This window comes from Phodopus roborovskii, unplaced genomic scaffold (genome assembly GCF_943737965.1).
Source record: "Phodopus roborovskii unplaced genomic scaffold, PHOROB, whole genome shotgun sequence".
NCBI lineage: Eukaryota > Metazoa > Chordata > Mammalia > Rodentia > Cricetidae > Phodopus > Phodopus roborovskii.
The window spans coordinates 10694606-10712484 of NW_026126517.1; the positions used below are offsets into that span (position 1 = coordinate 10694606).

Sequence of the window (17879 nt, forward strand, 5' to 3'; positions counted from 1 at the left end):
ATTATCATTTCACTGTGAAGGCACATCAAAGTGAAGAAATGGCAGTGGATAGGACGGCCATCCGAGACGGGTGAAGCCGGAGGGAGAACTGAGTTCTTTCTGTCTTCTCCACTTATACTGACACCAAGCAGACCTCTTGAGTCCTCAGGATCTTTATTCTAGACTTGTAAACTGTAAATTTTTTTTAGGACTATTTATGGTCGTGTGAAATAAGGATGCATAAAGGCTTTATGAACTTCAGCTGCCGTACGGGGTGGGGGCGCGGGGAGAGCAAGTTTTTTTGTGCACCATTGTGAAGAGCAGTAGTTGGTGTTTCTATATATTTTAATTCAACATGATCCCCTTAGGTGTCCCTGAAATACTGTTATCTGTTGGGTAAATTGGCACAGGCACTATCAATTTGGGATTCTTTTTTGAACCTCTACAACCAGATCTCTCATGTTGTATCTAGGATCACCCAGACCTTTTGACAGGGGACCTGACCCTCAGTGACATCATGACTCGAGTAAATGCCGGCAGGAAGGGCTCTCTAGCAGGTAAAAGACCATGGATCCCCTCTTAGATACCTTCACCCAACTTATGATGTTTTGTATGACACTGTGTGTATGTGACAAAGCTTCCTTTATGCTTGCCATTGTTTTGCAATTGCCCTCTGAATTTAATATAGCACAGCATGGTGTGGGGAGAAGGCTTAGTGGATACTGTACTTGCTGTGCGAGTGTGAGGACCTGAGTTTGTATCCCCCAGCACCCATATAAAAGCTGGGTAAGTGTCACGGCCTGCAGGAATCCCAGTACTTGGGAGGCTGAGAAGGGATCTCCTGGGCAACTGGACTAGCTAAACTAGAGAGACCCTGAGGAAGATGTTCCATGTCAGCTTCTGACCTCTGTGTGCACAAAAATACACCCCTATACATGCACATGCACGTGTGTGTACCATGCACATAGATACTTGAATAAAAATGAAATCAGATCAGCACAGCATATCATTAGATGTTAAATTATAAGTCATGTGCTGAGTTTGGTTTTCAAAAAATCCTAAGTGTCTTATTATTGAGTCTCTGAGAGGCTTTGGGAAATCAAATGCATGTAAGACTTCTCACTTCATAATGCGTTTTTGTGAGTTTTGTGGGTTTTTTTCCCCTTCTTCCTAGCCTTATATGATTTGGCTGTTCTTAAAAAAAAAGTGAAGGAAAAAGAGAAGAAGAAGAAAATAAAGTTGATAAAATCTGAAGCAGAGGATCTGGCTGAGCCTCTAAGCAATACTGAAGGGGTCCCAGCTCTCTCCCAGGCCCCCTCTCCACTGACGATATCGTCTATCAAGGAAGAGTGAGTGGGGCACGGACACCGGCTGCACTGGGAGGGTGGGAGTTAAGGCAGCTGAGTCCAGTTTGGGACTTGGGTGTGCTGAGCTCCGGAATCTTGCTGGGATCTTGCTTGTGTTCTCTTTTCTAAAGTTCTAGAGTCATTGCGATTATTATAAGGAGTCTCAGGGGACCTGAACCAATCTGGCATGTGTCCTTGGCCTTTTTGATCTTTCCCATATTGAAGAAAACCAAAACCACTTTGTAATATTTATTTGTGTGTGTGTGTGTGTGCATGCGCGCGCACACACACACACGTGAGTGCAGGTGCATATGTATATGTTGTATATGTGGAATTCAGAGGACAGCTTGGAGTAGTTGGTACTCCCCTTCTACTGTGGGGCCCAGATATCAAACACTTACATTTTCTTCCCTCCTTGTTAGACCCCTGGAAGACATCAAGCCTTGCCTTGGAATCAATGAACTATTTTCCAGTTTTTTCTCTCTTCTGTTAGAGATCTTGCTGGAAAGTCAGGCTAGCCTTCCTATGGTAAGAGTTTTAGATATGTTAAAGTCTTGCAATTGCTGCACTTTTGAGTGGTCCCTAGCTTCTGGTTATGGGTACTTTCTGTTGCTGTGATAAAGATCATGGACAAATCAACTTCGGGAGGAAAGGGTTTATTTTAGCTTACAGTTCATCAGTAAGGAAAGTCATGTAGTTAGTTACAAGGAGAAATGCTCCTTATTGGCTTGCTTCGCCTGCTCTCTGTACCGCCCAGGACCACCTGACCAGGTGTGGTGCCATCAACAGTGGGCTGGAACCTTCCACATCGATTATTATCAAGAGACTGCCTCACAGACTTGCCCACTGAAGTCAGATGGGGCCTGTCACTCAAGGGGGGCATTCTATTCCCAGATGACTAGCTGGATCATTGTGACAAAACTGACCAGCATTGGTGGGAAGTAGAGCTCAGGTGGATTCCTCGTACAGAACTGTGGTTACCTTTGGATATTTGGCAAAACGATATACATGTTCAACTGCTCTGACACATCCCAGAATTATTGGAGTAAGGAGAAACCTGATTGGGTTCCATCTTTTCCTCTCCCTCAGCTGGAGGATCGGGTTTTGGACTGGCAATCTTCTCCAGCCAGCTCCCTCAACAGCTGGTTCTCTGCTGCCCCCAACTGGGCTGAGTTGGTGTTGCCTGCACTGCAGTATCTTGCTGGAGAAAGCCGAGGTGAGGTCTTTTCTGTGAGGTTTCATCCTGTCTTCCCTCTTTTGTCTAAGGAATTCTTGCAGTAAACTGTAGCTGCTCATTTGTGCAGTAGTGTGTTTGCATCAGACCCATCCTTTCTCCTTTTTTTCAACACACACACACACACACAGCCAGAAACAAACTCAGAAGCTCTCCCAGAGCTCAGGGTGAAGGCTGCTCTGAGGCTAACACTCTCTTACATGATGTCTTATTCATGTGATACATTTCTTGCAGCTGTTCCTTCTAGTTTCTCTCCATTTGTTGAATTCAAAGAGAAAACCCAGCAGTGGAAATTACTTGGTAAGTATTATAAGCCCCAAGAGGCTTTCACTCTCTCTCTCCCTGCTGCCCTCTTTCCCTCCCTCCCTCCCTCCCTCCTCTCTCTCTCTCTCTCTCTCTGTGTGTGTGTTTCCCTTCCTCCACTTTTTTTTTTTTAGTGAGAGAAAGCAGTGAGGGAGGGAATATCAGAGAGGAGGGTTTGGGAATGCATGTGAGAAGGGGAAATGTGTCATACATTTCTGAGGAGATGCCATATTTCTTACATCAGTAAAAGGAAAGGGCATAGTGGCTCCACAATAGTGGGCCCGTGTGTGTTTAAGTGAGAAGGAGAGTCTGGAGATGGGAGTGTGTGAAACTGGCCAGTGAGAGCTGGGATGGCCTCTGCTGCCCTTCACTTGTTTCTCTGGGAGTCATCAGTTGCCTCACTAGAAGAATGGAGATTGGATAGTTCAGGATTGATGTGGTAATTGGACATGCTACAAAGCTCAGTGCAGATTACTGAGATCTTTTGTTTTTGTTTTGAGGGCAAAACCTTATATAGCCCAGGCTGGCCTTTTAGCTTACTCTGTAGCTAGGGTGGCCTTGAACGTTATCCTTCTGCCCAGCACCTCTCAAGTACTAGAATTGCAGGGTTGACTCAACTTTGTGAGATCTTGATTTTCTTTTGGTAAGAAGTGAGATAAGTTGCCAGATCAATTTCTAAACTTATTTTTCTGAGCCTTCATACTGTTGCATGATGACTATATTAGTTTACATTCTCACTAGCTGTATACAAGGTGTGTATAAGGCTTCTTTCTCTTCACATCTCTGCTGGTGTTTTTTTTTTTTTTTTTTTTTTTTTTTTTTTTTTTGAGACAGGATCTTTCTTTGTAGCCTTAACTAATAGCCTTGGAACTCCCCATGTAGACCAGGCCTACTTTAAACACAGAAATCTGTCTCCTGCATCTCCCTCCTGAACACTTGGAGTTTAGGTCTGCCACCATGTTGATCTCACTAGTACTCTTTGGTTTTTTGACTTTTTAAATAATAACCACTGTGAGTGGTTTTGATTTTTTTCTGTGTTTACTGAGTTTCTTTCTTGTACCTGTGGGCTATTGTGAGCTTTTGTCTATTGTACCTGTGGGCTATTGTCTTTTGGCAAGATGTCAATTCAAATGTTTATCTGTTTTTTGTAAGTAAGGTTATTATATTTTTGTGATCAATTTGTAGAAGTTCCTTATAAATTTTGATTACTAACTTTTATTTTGTTTTGTTTTGGTTTTTGAGACAGGGTTTCTCTGTGTAGTTCTGGGTGCCCTGGAATTAGCTGGGTAGACCAGGCTGGCCTTGAACTTGTAGATTTGCCTGCATCGGTCTCTGTTTCCCAAGTATTAGCATTAAAGGCATGTTATACCAGTGGTTGGCAAATTATTTTTATCATTTTACATGAGAGTGTTTTGCCTGCATGTATGTCTATGCACTGTATGTGTGCCTGGTGCCCAGGAATGCCAAAAGAGGCATTGGGATCTCTTGGAACTGGAGTTACACACAGTTGTGTGCTGCTGGTGCTAAAGCTGGGACCCTATGTCCTCTGGGAGAGCAGCAAGTGCTTTTTGACCACTAAGCCATCTCTCCAGCCCTTAGTTTTTGAGACAGGTTTCTCTGTGTATCCCTGACTGCCCTTGAACTGGCCCTGTACACCGGGCTGACCTCAAACTCAAAGATCTGTGTGCCTCTGTCTCTCAGGTGCTAGGATTAGGGTGTGCACTATCTTGGTTAATTTCTTAGCTCATAGGTAGTTTGTAAATATTTTCTCCTATTCTGTAGGTTGCCTTTTTCCTTCTGGTGTTTTCTGTACTGTGCATAGTTTTTGAGCTAATGCAATCCCACTTATTTTTTTATTCCATCATTGTTGCCTTTTCTTTTGATGTCATATAAAGAATCTCACCAAGATCAAGGCTGTGGGTCCATTTTTCAGATGTTTTCTTGCAGTCAAATCTTTACTCCATTTTGGGTTTTGTATATGTTGTGTATGCTGTGATTTAAGAATTTAATTACTTACTTGTAAATGTGGATATCCAGTTTCCCCAGCATCATTTTTGTTTTCAGTTACTATCTCTCCTTATTTCATAATGTTGCCAACCTGCCAAAAATAAATTCACTCACTATATATGTATTATGTATGTGTTTACTTCTAGGCACTCTATTTTCAGAACAGGCTTTTGGTTTTTGTTTTTATTAACTTTTTTTTTTTTCCAGTACTGGGAACAAATATCTAAAACCAGCTGTGGGGTAGAGGAAGAACTAACCTTTAACTTCTGACCCTAGGGCACAGCTACAAGATGAGTAGACAACATCCCCAGGGCTCAGAACCTAGAAGACAGCTGATAGAAAACAAAACTTGGGGTGTGACAAGGAAGGTTAGATTATTGATTGATTGACTGATTATGAATAGCCTTTGGAGAAGACACCGTGAGAGGCAAGGAAGGGAGTTGGAAGGAAGAGAGAGTACCGAGATCTCTGAGTATGTTTAGTGCTGTTGGAACTGACTAGTAACAAAAAGAAGTAAGCATCCTGGGGAATGTGCTTTTCCAGCTTGGGAAATGGAGCTGCATTCTGACACAGTCCACTTATGTGGCAATAACCCAGTGGTGGCCCCAGTAGGAGTCCAAATAAAGTGACACAAGATATCACAGAGAAAGTAGTTTAGTCTTTCTAGTTAGTCACACAGTTAAGCTTCTTCTTGCCTCAGGCCTTCTTACTGCTGTGTCAGTGTGAGGAGTGCATTTTCTCACCTACAAGAATAGACTCTTTCCCTCATGTAAACTTCTGTACCATCCATTATGACATTTTCGTAGAATTGCTTTGTTTATATGAATTCATTACTCTGTAACTCATTTTTCTGTCCCACCTGTCAGCTCCCAAATAATGACATGGAGCTTTCTTAATTATGAAAATCTATTATTAAGCTTGTTCCTAACTAGCTCTTTTAAATTAACCTATTTATATTAATCTATGTTCTGCCATGTGGCTCATGGCTATTACCTCTCCTCATGCATATCTTGCTTGTTCTCTGTCTCCTGGCCTTGTCTTTCCCTTTTTTCTTCCCGGAGTCCTCTCTGTATCAGGAAGTCCTGCCTATACTTCCTCCCTTGCCGTTCAGGCTGTTCAGGTTTTTATTACACTAATCAAAGCAATGTACTTTCACATGGTGTACAAATATCCTATAACATACTCACTTGAAGTGACCTCTCTGAAGGGCAGAGAGTGAATTCATTCCTTGGTCTCAGCTTCATCCTAGTGCCTGGTGCACAGTGGCTACTCTGTAAATACTTGTTGAATGAAAGATCTGAAAAAGTAGCATCCTGGGATAGTAGTCCCGGCAGTGAGGGTATGGCATGGGCAGTGGGAAGGACCAGTGACAGGTTTTGGCATATTCTCTTTCTGGTATAGATAGATCTGGTGAAGAGAAGGCAGGATTGTGAATAATACTTTAAATGTCTTACTTTTGTGTGTACTCTCACCCCTGCAGGTCAATATCAAGATAATGAAAAGGAATTAGCTGCTCTCTTTCACCTGTGGTTAGAAACCAAAGACCAGACTTTCTGTAAGGTATGTCTCCTACTTTTTCATTACTTGGGTTTTAGAGCCCCTACGTTAGTAAAAATTGTCTAGTCCATTTACCTGGTAATGCTTTCCCTTTCTTCAGCAGGAAAATGAAGACAGCTCAGATGCCATGACGCCTGTCCCTCGAGTGTGAGTATATTCTTCGTGTGGTGGGTAATTCCAGTGGAGCCATGACTTAACATTACTGCTGTGGATCTGCTGGCTTCTTTAGTGTGTTTGAGCTGTAGTGAACCTTAGGGACTCTAGAAGTCCACTGACTCACATGCCTCAACATGATTGAGAGGGGAACATAGACGTCTCAGTAAGAAAGGCTCTTACTGCAAGAGTCTAAAGGCAGACAATCTGCCTTGTAGGTAGGCATTTCCTGATATGCCTTCCTGGTTTCCACTAATTCAGATTCCTCATTTTACTTGTAAAAAGAAATCCATGAAGTTCAGTGACTTGCTAAAGATGGTGTTAGGACCCTGGCTAGAGCTCAGACCCTTTGACTTACAGTACTGTGCTCATCATGCTCAGTCATCTCATGTTCCTTATTCCTGCCTGTTCAAATTGTAGTTCAAAGGCCCATCCTTAAATAGCTATATATGTATACATACATACAGACAGATACACACATACATAAATTCACATAATGGGGATTTAGAACTCAAGTTTTAGGTTCTTTGGAAGGCAGAAATACCACTCTTGTCATCAAATGTATTTGAAGTGCATTGTTCCTCCAAGAATAACATTTTTGTTATTAAATTCAGCTGGCTTTTCAGCAATACTGAAAACAGTAGGTAAAGGTGCCATCCCCATCCTCTTTCTTCTGTTTATTCCAAACACTTAAGGATACAAAGAATGGGGTGATGTGGGAAATATCAGCAGGACATCTATGGAGAGTAGATTGAGCACAAGTTGAGTACTTTTGAAGGGACATTTTCCCATGTAGCCAAGGGAATAGTTATAGGTACTGAGAAAAGAGCAAATAGTCAGTGATCCTCCTTGCTCTCAGAGATGATGTAGAATTCTTTATGTTCCAGAAGAACTGACTATGTGGTGCGACCTAGCACAGGAGAAGAGAAACGGGTTTTTCAAGAGCAGGTAAGCTGTTTTTAGAAACTATATAGACACAAATACTGAGCCTGACTTTGCTTGACCTCAGCTCCTTGGGTGTTCATGTCCTTCAGCTCTCATAGTCCATTTGTTGAGGTTGGATTTTGTTTTGGGTGGGGGTGGGGGTAGAACTGATTTGGCAAAAGGAAAAGAAGATTCATTTGAATTTTTCTTCCAGGTAGCAAAATACATTTTACTTCCTTGCCATTTCCTGTGTGATTAGCTATGAGGATTGTCTTTTTTCTACTGTGGTTGGGTCATAGTTCTTTGTGGGACTGCTTGTTTCCTCGTTTTAACATCTCATTTGATCCCACTATTTCATGGGAGTATTAGAAAGAACCCCACTAATTCTGACATGGCAATTTTCTACTTTTTTTTTTTTTTTGGTAGGAGCGTTACAGGTATAGCCAACCCCATAAGGCATTCACCTTTCGCATGCATGGCTTTGAGTCTGTGGTGGGACCAGTGAAGGGCGTGTTTGACAAGGAGACCTCCCTCAACAAGGCTCGTGAGCATTCGCTGCTGCGCTCTGACCGTCCTGCCTATGTCACCATTCTGTCTCTTGGTATGTGGTATGCATTCATTACTAGGGATTTCTTATTTTTACCCCAAAGCTTTCCTCAGATTAAATCCATATTTCCTGTACCAAACCGTAACCCCTTGATAGGATTGAGGATCAGTCTCATACGTTTTCAAATCTAAGAGATGGCAGGAATCTGCCCTGGTAGGTTGATGCCAGGCATTAGTGCTTCTTTCTGAAGTCATGTTTGTTCATCTTGAAGCTAGTAGTTATATCAAGTATAGGACTTTGCTTCCTTAAAAAGGTGTTTTTTGAAGCCGGGCAGTGATGGCGCACGCCTTTAATCCCAGCACTCGGGAGACAGAGGCAGGTAGATCTCTGAGTTTTGAGACCAGCCTGGTCTATAAGAGCTAGTTCCAAGACAGCCTCCAAAGTCATGCAGAAACCCTATCTCAAAAAAAAAACAACAAAAACCCCCCAAAACCAAACACCTTTTTTTTTTTCCCCATGAGAGAGATGATGCATGCCTGTAACCTCAGGACTTAAGATGCTGAGGCTAGAGGACTATTGTGAATTTGAAGGCTGCCCAGGCTACACAATAAGTTTGAAGCCACATAGTGATATTATCTCAAAAAATAAGAGAAGAAGGCCTGGAGAGATGGTTCAACCTTTAAGAGCACTGGCTGCTCTTTCAGAAGACTCAGGTTCATTTCCCAGCAGCTCACAACTGGTAGCTCACAACTGTCTGTAATTCTCTAGAGGATCTGGCATCTTCATACAGACATATATGCAGGCAAAACACTAAGGCATGTAAATATAATAAGAGAACAAAGAATTCTTTGTATTATGAGTCCCTTTGGTAGTCTATAGAGATCTATGGACTCCTTCCCAGAATTAGAATTATGCATCTAAAGATTTTTTTTTGGGGGGGGGGAGAGGGTTTCTCTATTGTTGTCTTGGCTACCCTAGAACTTGCATTGTAGATGAAGCTGGCCTCAAACTCAGAGATTTCTCTGCTTCTGCTGGTATTACAGGCCTGTGCCACCACAGTCCAGCTGCATTTAAATTCTTAAAATACTTAGAGTTCAGAAGAAACCAGTCATATTTCGGTAATCATTAAGCTATTAAAACAAATTTAAATGCAAAACTTAAGTTTTTTTTTTAATGATATTGAATAGGGCCCAGCAGCAGGTATTTCAAATCTTGTAACTTCCAATGGGGGTTAGTGTAAGTGATTTGGTGATTTGAATTGTCTTCAACACCTGTAACATATAAAATTATTTTATTTCTATTGTAACAGTACGGTAATATCAATGTGATTTATAATGTTCATTAATAATTGAAGGAAGTGCTAAATTACTTTTTTTTTATTTTACTAAGTTTATAAAACCACTGACTCTATTTCCCTTTATACATGAATTCATTTTATTTTGGCCCTTACTCCCTCCTCCGACACCTCTCTGGTTCCTCACCTCAGATGCCCTCCCAACTTTGTTTTTACTAAAAATGTATACTATATGTGTATGTACGTGTCCCACTGAGTTCAGTTAATGTCATCTGCATGCATTACTGTGGTGTGGGTATAGGTCTGACTCTACTGTAGCATAGATAACCTCTCCCTCACCCAAAGAAAACTGACTTATCTCCACTGGCTGCCATGACTGCCTGTAGCTTTGCAACTAGAAGTGCCTTTTTGAATCCCTCCCATCCATCTTGCTGGAATAGTGACTAGGTAGATCTTATGTAGCTCTTGTGTAGTGACCATAGCTTTTGAGAGTTCATGAGCACAGTTCCTTCTCATGTCCAAAAGGTGCTGTTTCCTGGCAGTCTGCTCTATTCTCTCAAAGTCTTTCCACTTGCTCTACCATGACATTCCTGGGCCTGGGGGGAGGGAGTATGACATAGATGTCCTATTTGGGGATGAGAACCACTCCACTGGATTCTAAGATACCCTGGGCCTACTTTTGCCTATAGGTAGGTGTGTTGAAAGTGTAGAAAGGTCAGTGTAGCATTTATAGCCACTAGAGGGCACTGTGCCCTGGCCAGCAGGATGAGGCTCAGGAACTGTGATTCTAGGGAACTAACTCAGCCCCCACCAGAACAGGTCAGGAGATGTGCTCATTGGAAGCTTTGCTTGACTCCTGGATTTTGCATTTTCTGATGTCAGTTCGGGATGCTGCAGCTCGGCTGCCTAATGGGGAAGGCACTCGAGCAGAGATCTGTGAACTGCTCAAGGACTCTCAGTTTCTTGCTCCAGATGTCACCAGCACTCAGGTGAGTTAGACAAATAGCCTGTTTTGGCTTCATTTCAGAATGTATTTGAGAAAAGCTATTAGGAAATGGAAGTTACATTTTTTTCTTCTTGTGCTACTAAGGGAGGAACCCAAGGTCTTACATACATCAGGAGCATATTTTACCACTTGAGGTGTATGTGCATCCCCTAACATAAAATATTTTTTAAAAAGGAATGAATAAGTCAGGTGTGGTGATGTAGGTCTAATCCCAGCACCTGGGAGGCATAGGTAGGTGGATATATGAGTTTGAGGCCAGACTGGTCTACAGAATGAGTTCCAGGACAGCCAGGATTACACAACGAAACTTTGTCTCAACAAACAAAAACAAATCAAATGAATAAAAGCTAGCTAGGCATGATATATTATGTACCTATAATACCAGCTATCTTGGGAGCCTGAAGAAGGAAGATATTGAATTTGAAGCCTGGACAACTCCTGCCTCAAAATCAAAACTATGGGCTGGTGAGATAGTTCAGTGGGTAAAGAGATGACGATGACCTAAGTTCAATACCTGGAGTCTACATATGAAGCTGGATGAGATGACAAATCTTTAATCCCAGCACTTCTAAAGTAAGGGTGGAGTCACCTCCAATCTCTGGACTAGCTAGCCTGGAATACACAATGTGGCAGAAACTGCAAGAGAGTCTGCCTCAGCAAGGTAGATGATGAGAAGCAGCCCTGAAAGTTTGTCTCCTGACCTCTACACATGCACCATGACAAATATATGACTGTGCTCATATTCATACCATATACATAAGAACAGTAAAATAAATAAACACATTAAAAATACTATGACCACGTGGGTAGAGAAATGACTTGGTATGACTTGGTGGTTAAGAATATTGTTCTTCCAGAAGACCCAGGTTTGATTCCAAATATCCACATGATAATTCACAACTGTCTTTTTTTTTCCTTTTTTAAATTTATGTGTTTTTATTTATTTAAGAGGGCATTGGTCCCTTGAAGCTGGAGTTAACATTGATTGAGTCACCTGATAGGGAGGGCTGCTAGAAACAGTGCTCTTAACTGCGAAGCCATCTCTCCAGTCCTCCAAAATAAAGGTTTCTCTAGTTAATTAGTTTCTTAGTTCACAGTGTGCTTACAGTGAAGATGAGTTAATATCTTAGTTGTGCATCATTCCTTTCAAAGTGGAAGGACAGAGCTGTTGGGATTCAGTCTGTTATTCTCTGTGACTTTATATCTACTGGCTTTTCCTGGGAGTCCAGATAACCTGTATTATATTGGTTGGACTTGTCCTTTTGCTTTGTTCTTAGGTGAACACTGTAGTGAGTGGAGCACTGGATCGATTGCATTATGAAAAAGACCCTTGTGTGAAATATGACATTGGACGAAAGCTGTGGATCTACCTGCATCGCAGCCGGAGTGAGGAAGAGTTTGGTATGTGAGGTCTTCAGTGTGCTGATTAGATGAGGGGCATCTGCCTTTCTGTTCCAGATAAATTACACTGTTAGCATTCAGTTAGGATAGGATTATGAAGGCACAATCCAGTCTACCAACAAGGCCTTCGGTTGTCTTGTTTTTGAGACAGGATCTTGCTGTGTAGCCAGGTTGATGTGGAACTTGGTACTTGGAGAAGCTGTCTTTGAATTTTTCTTCCCAGTTCTGGGCTCATAGTTGTGCATTGTCAAGTCCAGCTTTTTGTTTTGTTTGGTTTGCTTTGAGACAAAGTCTAGCCTGTGTAACAAACTGACCTTGAACTTACTGTTTTCCTATATCAGGCTCCTGAGAAATGGGATTACAATTTTTGCTTGGAGAGTCCCCGTTTTCTTAACAAAGACCTTCTCATTTAGCATGCCAAGCTCAAATTTCCTAAACTATATAACATCCTTGTTTATAGAACGGATTCATCAAGCTCAAGCAGCGGCAGCTAAAGCCAGAAAAGCTCTTCAGCAAAAACCCAAGCCGCCATCCAAGGTGGTAAGTTACCTTCAGGCATTTACTTTAGAGGTTCTGAGATGAGGCAGACCAGCATAGACACTCAACTCTTACCTGACCCAGTGAATGTATCAGGAGCCTTCATGATGCCTGAGATAGATTCCTTTTTCTTTTCTAGAAGTCCAGTAATAAGGAGAGCTCCATGAAGGGCCTTAGTGGCCCTTCTGAGCAAAGCCAGATGAGCCTCAGTGACTCTAGCATGCCACCTACCCCAGTTACACCTGTAACCCCCACCACACCAGCATTGCCCACCACCCCCATCTCTCCTCCACCTGTGGCAGCAGTGAACAAAAGCGGCTCTACCACTGTCTCCGAGCCAGCTAAGTCAAGTTCAGGGTAAGCACCTGTGTTTCTTCTCTTGGTCTTTCCTTCCAGAATCGTCTTGTATTCATGACTTGAGTTTTTATTTTTCCCCTTTATTTTCCACATAGTGTTCTTCTGGTGTCCTCACCAACAATGCCTCAGCTAGGAACGATGCTTTCCCCAGCTTCCATCCAGACTCCACCCAATTCTCAGGCCACTGCTCGGGTTGTGAGCCACTCTAGCTCAGCCGGACTGCCCCAGGTTCGGGTGGTAGCTCAGCCCAGCCTTCCTGCTGTTTCCCAGCAGTCAGTAGGGCCAACACAAACATTACCACAGATGCCAGCAGGACCACAGATCCGTGTACCAGTCACTGCTACACAAACCAAAGTAGTACCCCAGGTAAGTGGATGCTGCATGTCTTTGGATATAGGGGCTATGTAAACCCAGAAGTGGGCGAGTTAGTGACTCAAACAAGTAGAGCTCGAGGAAGACCTGGAAGTCATATGTTGTTGGTATTGATGATGAAACTCACTGAAATAACTCATTTAATGTTCAAAGCTTCAAGGGAAGTGTTCAAAGCTAGAAAAGTACTTTCAGTTACTCTGTTTTGCGTGTTGTAAACAAGTGAAGGCCCTGTAGAAGGGGAATGAAATATCAAAGCTCATGCTTCTAAATTTTCATTGTGCCTTAGCCATGCCACTAATCACTTGTTTGACTCGAGAAAGATTCACGTTTTTTGTCTCATTTTTCTTTCCTATATGTAAAATGGAAGAATCATAGTCGTCTTCAGCATATACAAATTAAATAAGGTATTAAATGTAAAACATTGTGAACATTATACAAATATAGGAAATGCAGTGTACGTTCCAGGACATGCTGAGCCTCAGACTGATAGCAAGGGTACTTGCAGAGTGCTTTCTGAGGGGAGTTGTGCAGGGCCCTTGCTTGCCTGGCTGGTCCCATTTTGGTGTCTCATTGGTCTCTTGACTTCACATTCTTGAACTAGGCAGTTGTGGCAACTGTTCCAGTCAAGGGGCAAACTGCAGCAGCCTCTGTGCAGCGGCCTGGACCTGGGCAGACAGGGCTTACAGTGACGAGTCTCCCTGCTGCAGTCAGCCCAGTGAGCAAACCAGCCTTGAGTTCTCCTGGGACCTCTGCTCCAAGTGCCTCCACAACAGCTGTCATCCAGAATGTCACAGGACAGAACATCATCAAGCAGGTATGTGGACTTAGCTCTAAGTGGTACCCCAAACTAAAGCAAAGGATGAGGTTGTGCGATGATCCTGAACAGCCTGGGTGCCTATGGAGGCTTTGTTGGCTTTGCCTCATGGTTTGGAGATTTATTAGGTGAGGACCACCCCCCCCACACACACACACACCAACGACAACCTTTATGCTGATCTCTTTTTGTGTATTTCAGTATTTGGTAGCTGGGGTTTGGATTTATGTTGCCTTTTCTCTGGGTTTATGCAGTTAGCGCTCATATTTTTTCAGGGCTTTTAGTTTGTCACTTATAAAGGTGGAATATACATTTGTTCTTTCTTGACTGTGAATACACAGGTGTGATGTTTGCACTTTAAAAATTGTGAAGGCAGTTGACACCTAGAGCAATGCCCCCTGTGTACTTCACCCCACTATGTGGTTGATAGACATTAGCCAGTCTGCTGGGGCACTGTGGTGTGGTGTTAAACCGTTCTGTAGATGAAGAAGCAGAGCCACACAATGACAAAGTGACATTTTATTTAGCAGTTGTGCATTGTGTTTGGGGTTTAGGCATGTGTTAAACAGACTAAGCCCCTGTGTGGAGCTCATATGTTATAGGAGTAGGAAACAAATACCTTGGTCAGTGCCAGATAATAAGAAACATTGTGGTGATTTGAGTAAAGATGGAAGATGGAATGCCATGTGTTATTTATCCATGATAATGAGAAGAAGCTTCTCTGAAGAAGTGACATTTGAAGGAGATAAGTGAAGTTGCTGCACCATGTAGTAGTGACCTGGAGATGAAGGACTATATGTGTAGAACTGTAAATTGAGTCTTATGTCAGGGAAAACATTGTGCTGTAGCTTAGTGCACAAGCAGTGAGTGCATTTGGTGAGTGGTTACAGTGTGTTGAACTTTGATTCTGACTTAAATGTGATAGTGAACCTCAGTTACTCCCTAGCTACTCAATACAATGTACTTTGGGGAATGAAGAAGATTAGAGCAGCTGCAGCAGCCAGGTGAGGGATGGAGAGCATTTGTTAGCTGTGTGGCAAGAAAGGAATGTAGCTTGTGTGGTTTGCTGGTAGCTTGAGTGTGAGTCTAAAAGAAAGACGTGTTCCTGTGGGTGCTGGATAGAATGGTTAAGTATAGTGGTATGATTTACTGAGAGGGAATACAGTTTGAGTGTGGAGAATATCGGATGGACACAGATTTAGTGTGTTCCAAAAGATTGGACAATACCTGCGTGGGATATGATAAAAACTATGGATGAGACTCACAGTATGGGAACAATCAGGTATGTACTGATAGTACTTGCTGTGTAGTGATGGCATTGGGAATGTTTTTAGATTAAAAAAGAAAATTCTTTGTGCCAGGCGGTGGTGTGTCATGCCTTTAATTCTAGCATTCAGAAGGGAGAGGCAGGCGGATGGATGTCTCTGAGTTCAAGGCCAGCTTGGTCTACAGAGCAAATTCCAGGACAGCCAGGGATACACAGAAATTCTGTCTTAAAAAACAAATAAAAAGGAAAACCCCAAAAACCTTTGCTAAGTAAGTTATACACACACAAACATATGTATGTATGTATTATATGTATATGCGTATTATGTGTGTGTGTGTGTGTGTGTGTGTGTGTATATATACATATATATATGTGCATGTACAGGCATACACATACACACATATTCAATAAAATAATGTATCTTGGTTTACTTTAAAATATTTCAGTTCTTTTGGGGTAGGGCTGATAGGTGTAGCTCAGTGGTAAGGCCTTAGATTTCCTTTCTAGTATTCTTTGTGAGGTGCATGTTTCACTCCTAGTTTGTCCTTACTGTTGGTAAGTGTCCCCGAACTCCAGCTCAGTCTCTCCGATTCCTTCCTAAAGCCAGGAAAGAATAGATACGATTGAAAAAATAATTACATTTGGCACTGGGTAAAGGGTATATAGTTTGTTACATTCTTCTTTACTTTTGATTGTGTTTACCATTTTTCAGAATAAAAAGTTAAAGATACATAAAGTGTATGCCTGTGAGTAGAGGTTTTTCTAATCCATGATGCCAGCTTAGCATTGTGAGTCTTTCATTGATACTGTATTTCCCTATCCAGGTGTCAATCACTGGGCAGCTTGGTGTGAAGCCTCAAACAGGCAACAGCATTCCACTCACAGCCACTAACTTCCGTATCCAGGGTAAGGATGTACTGCGCCTGCCACCCTCTTCCATCACCACAGATGCCAAGGGCCAGACAGTTTTGAGAATCACTCCGGACATGATGGCCACGTTGGCCAAGTCTCAGGTTACCACAGTCAAATTGACTCAGGACCTCTTTGGAACAGGAAGTGGCACTGCAGGCAAAGGCATCTCTGCTACCTTACATGTCACTTCCAATCCTGTCCATGCAGCTGACAGCCCTGCCAAGGCCCCTTCAGCCAGTGTTCCTTCATCAGCTCCAGCAGGTACTACCGTGGTCAAAGTAACTCCTGAACTGAAGCCAACAGAAACTTCGAATTCAGCTTTTCGCTTGATGCCAGCTCTTGGTGTGAGCGTGGCAGATCAGAAGGGAAAGAACACAGTGGCCTCTTCAGAAGCAAAACCTGCTGCCACAATCCGCATTGTGCAAGGTCTGGGAGTGATGCCTCCTAAAGCAGGCCAGACCATTACTGTTGCAGCGCATGCAAAGCAAGGAGCCTCTGTTGCTGGTGGGTCTGGAACTATCCATTCTTCAACGGTGTCCTTGCCCAGTATAAATGCCACTGTGTCTAAGACTGTGGCTGTGGCCTCTGGGGCAACAAGTACTCCCATCAGCATCGGGACTGGAGCCCCCACTGTGCGGCAGGTCCCTGTTAACACTACAGTTGTGTCCACATCCCAGTCTGTGAGTAATGGTGATGGTAGCCCTCTGCTCAAGAAACAATTTTCTGGAAGGAAATGGGTATCTTAGCTAGAGTTTCTGTTGCTGTGATGAAACACCATGACCATAAGCAAGTTGGGGAGAAAGGTTTATTCAGCTTACACTTCCACATTGCTGTTCATCACTGAAGGAATCTAGGATAGGAACTCATAACAGGTCAGGAACCTGGAGGCAGGAGCTGAGGCAGAGGCCATGGAGGGGTGCTGCTTACTGGCTTGCTCAGCCTGCTTTCTTATAGAACTTAGGACCACCAGCCTGGGGATGCATTGCCCAAAATGGGTTGGGGCTTCCCCCATCAATAACTAATTAAGAAAATAACCTAACACCTGGATCTTTGGAGGCATTTTTATTTTTATTTTTTTTTTGTTTGTTTTTGTTTTTTTCCTCATTTGAGGTCCCCCCCCCCTTTCAGATGACCTTAGCTTGTATTAAGTTATAAAACCAACCAGGACATAGAATTTTACTACATAGCCCAAACTGGCTTAGAATTTGTTATGTGCCTAAGCTGGTCTTGACTCTCTGTCCTCATCCATTGAACTTCCTCTTTCAGTCTATCAAGTGTTGGGATTGCAGGTATGTACTGCCAAAGCCAGCCTGGGAAAGTTCTTCAGGTTCAGCCCCTAACCCTTAGGAGACTGAGAACTAGGAAACTTGTCTGTCCATATCTCTCCATTTGACATAGATTCAGGTGATTTGCTTTTGGAATGCAATTTAGAAAAGTATAATATATATCCACACACACATATATATATATATATATATATACACTTAAATACAAAGAATAGTTTCAGAAGTACAGAGTAAACTGCAAAATTTTCTTTACCTTCTAGTGTTCTGTCCTTAACAAGAGTTATTGAATAATGTATTTGTCCCTTGCAGCCCTTTTCTTGAGCCCTCCATTTTTTATACACCTAGTTAAGAATGTCTTGGGGATCATTGCAGATATTGACCACACCCTTTTTAGTGATGTAGTACATGGAAGTGCTTCTATTCAGGGGTCTGTTTCCACTGCTGCCAATGCCATAGCATTGCTCGTGAGAGCTTTCTTTATTTTTGAAGTATAGATAACGGAGTCTCGAAGATCCACATATTGAAAGTTTTGACACTAACTGAGCTACTGAAAAGATTATTAAGATATATTTACTATCTTTTT

General features: G+C 42.5%; 1 protein-coding gene across 8 annotated transcripts in view; it reads left to right on the top strand.

Moving 5' to 3' along the window:
- Nfrkb (nuclear factor related to kappaB binding protein) overlaps positions 1 to 17879 on the top strand; it is a 31354-nt gene that overhangs the window by 8159 nt on the left and 5316 nt on the right. For 2 of the 8 annotated variants that reach the window (XM_051197008.1, XM_051197013.1), the window contains exons 7-22: positions 452 to 536; positions 1154 to 1328; positions 1748 to 1853; positions 2415 to 2541; positions 2794 to 2859; positions 6350 to 6429; positions 6527 to 6573; positions 7467 to 7527; positions 7930 to 8104; positions 10227 to 10333; positions 11628 to 11751; positions 12212 to 12291; positions 12428 to 12645; positions 12741 to 13011; positions 13619 to 13831; positions 15923 to 16690. In XM_051197008.1, the coding sequence (XP_051052965.1) occupies positions 452 to 536; positions 1154 to 1328; positions 1748 to 1853; positions 2415 to 2541; positions 2794 to 2859; positions 6350 to 6429; positions 6527 to 6573; positions 7467 to 7527; positions 7930 to 8104; positions 10227 to 10333; positions 11628 to 11751; positions 12212 to 12291; positions 12428 to 12645; positions 12741 to 13011; positions 13619 to 13831; positions 15923 to 16690 (2703 nt within the window). The remainder of the gene's footprint in view (positions 1 to 451; positions 537 to 1153; positions 1329 to 1747; positions 1854 to 2414; positions 2542 to 2793; positions 2860 to 6349; positions 6430 to 6526; positions 6574 to 7466; positions 7528 to 7929; positions 8105 to 10226; positions 10334 to 11627; positions 11752 to 12211; positions 12292 to 12427; positions 12646 to 12740; positions 13012 to 13618; positions 13832 to 15922; positions 16691 to 17879) is intronic. The other 6 variants (XM_051197009.1, XM_051197014.1, XM_051197011.1 and 3 more) reach the window with 4 other exon arrangements.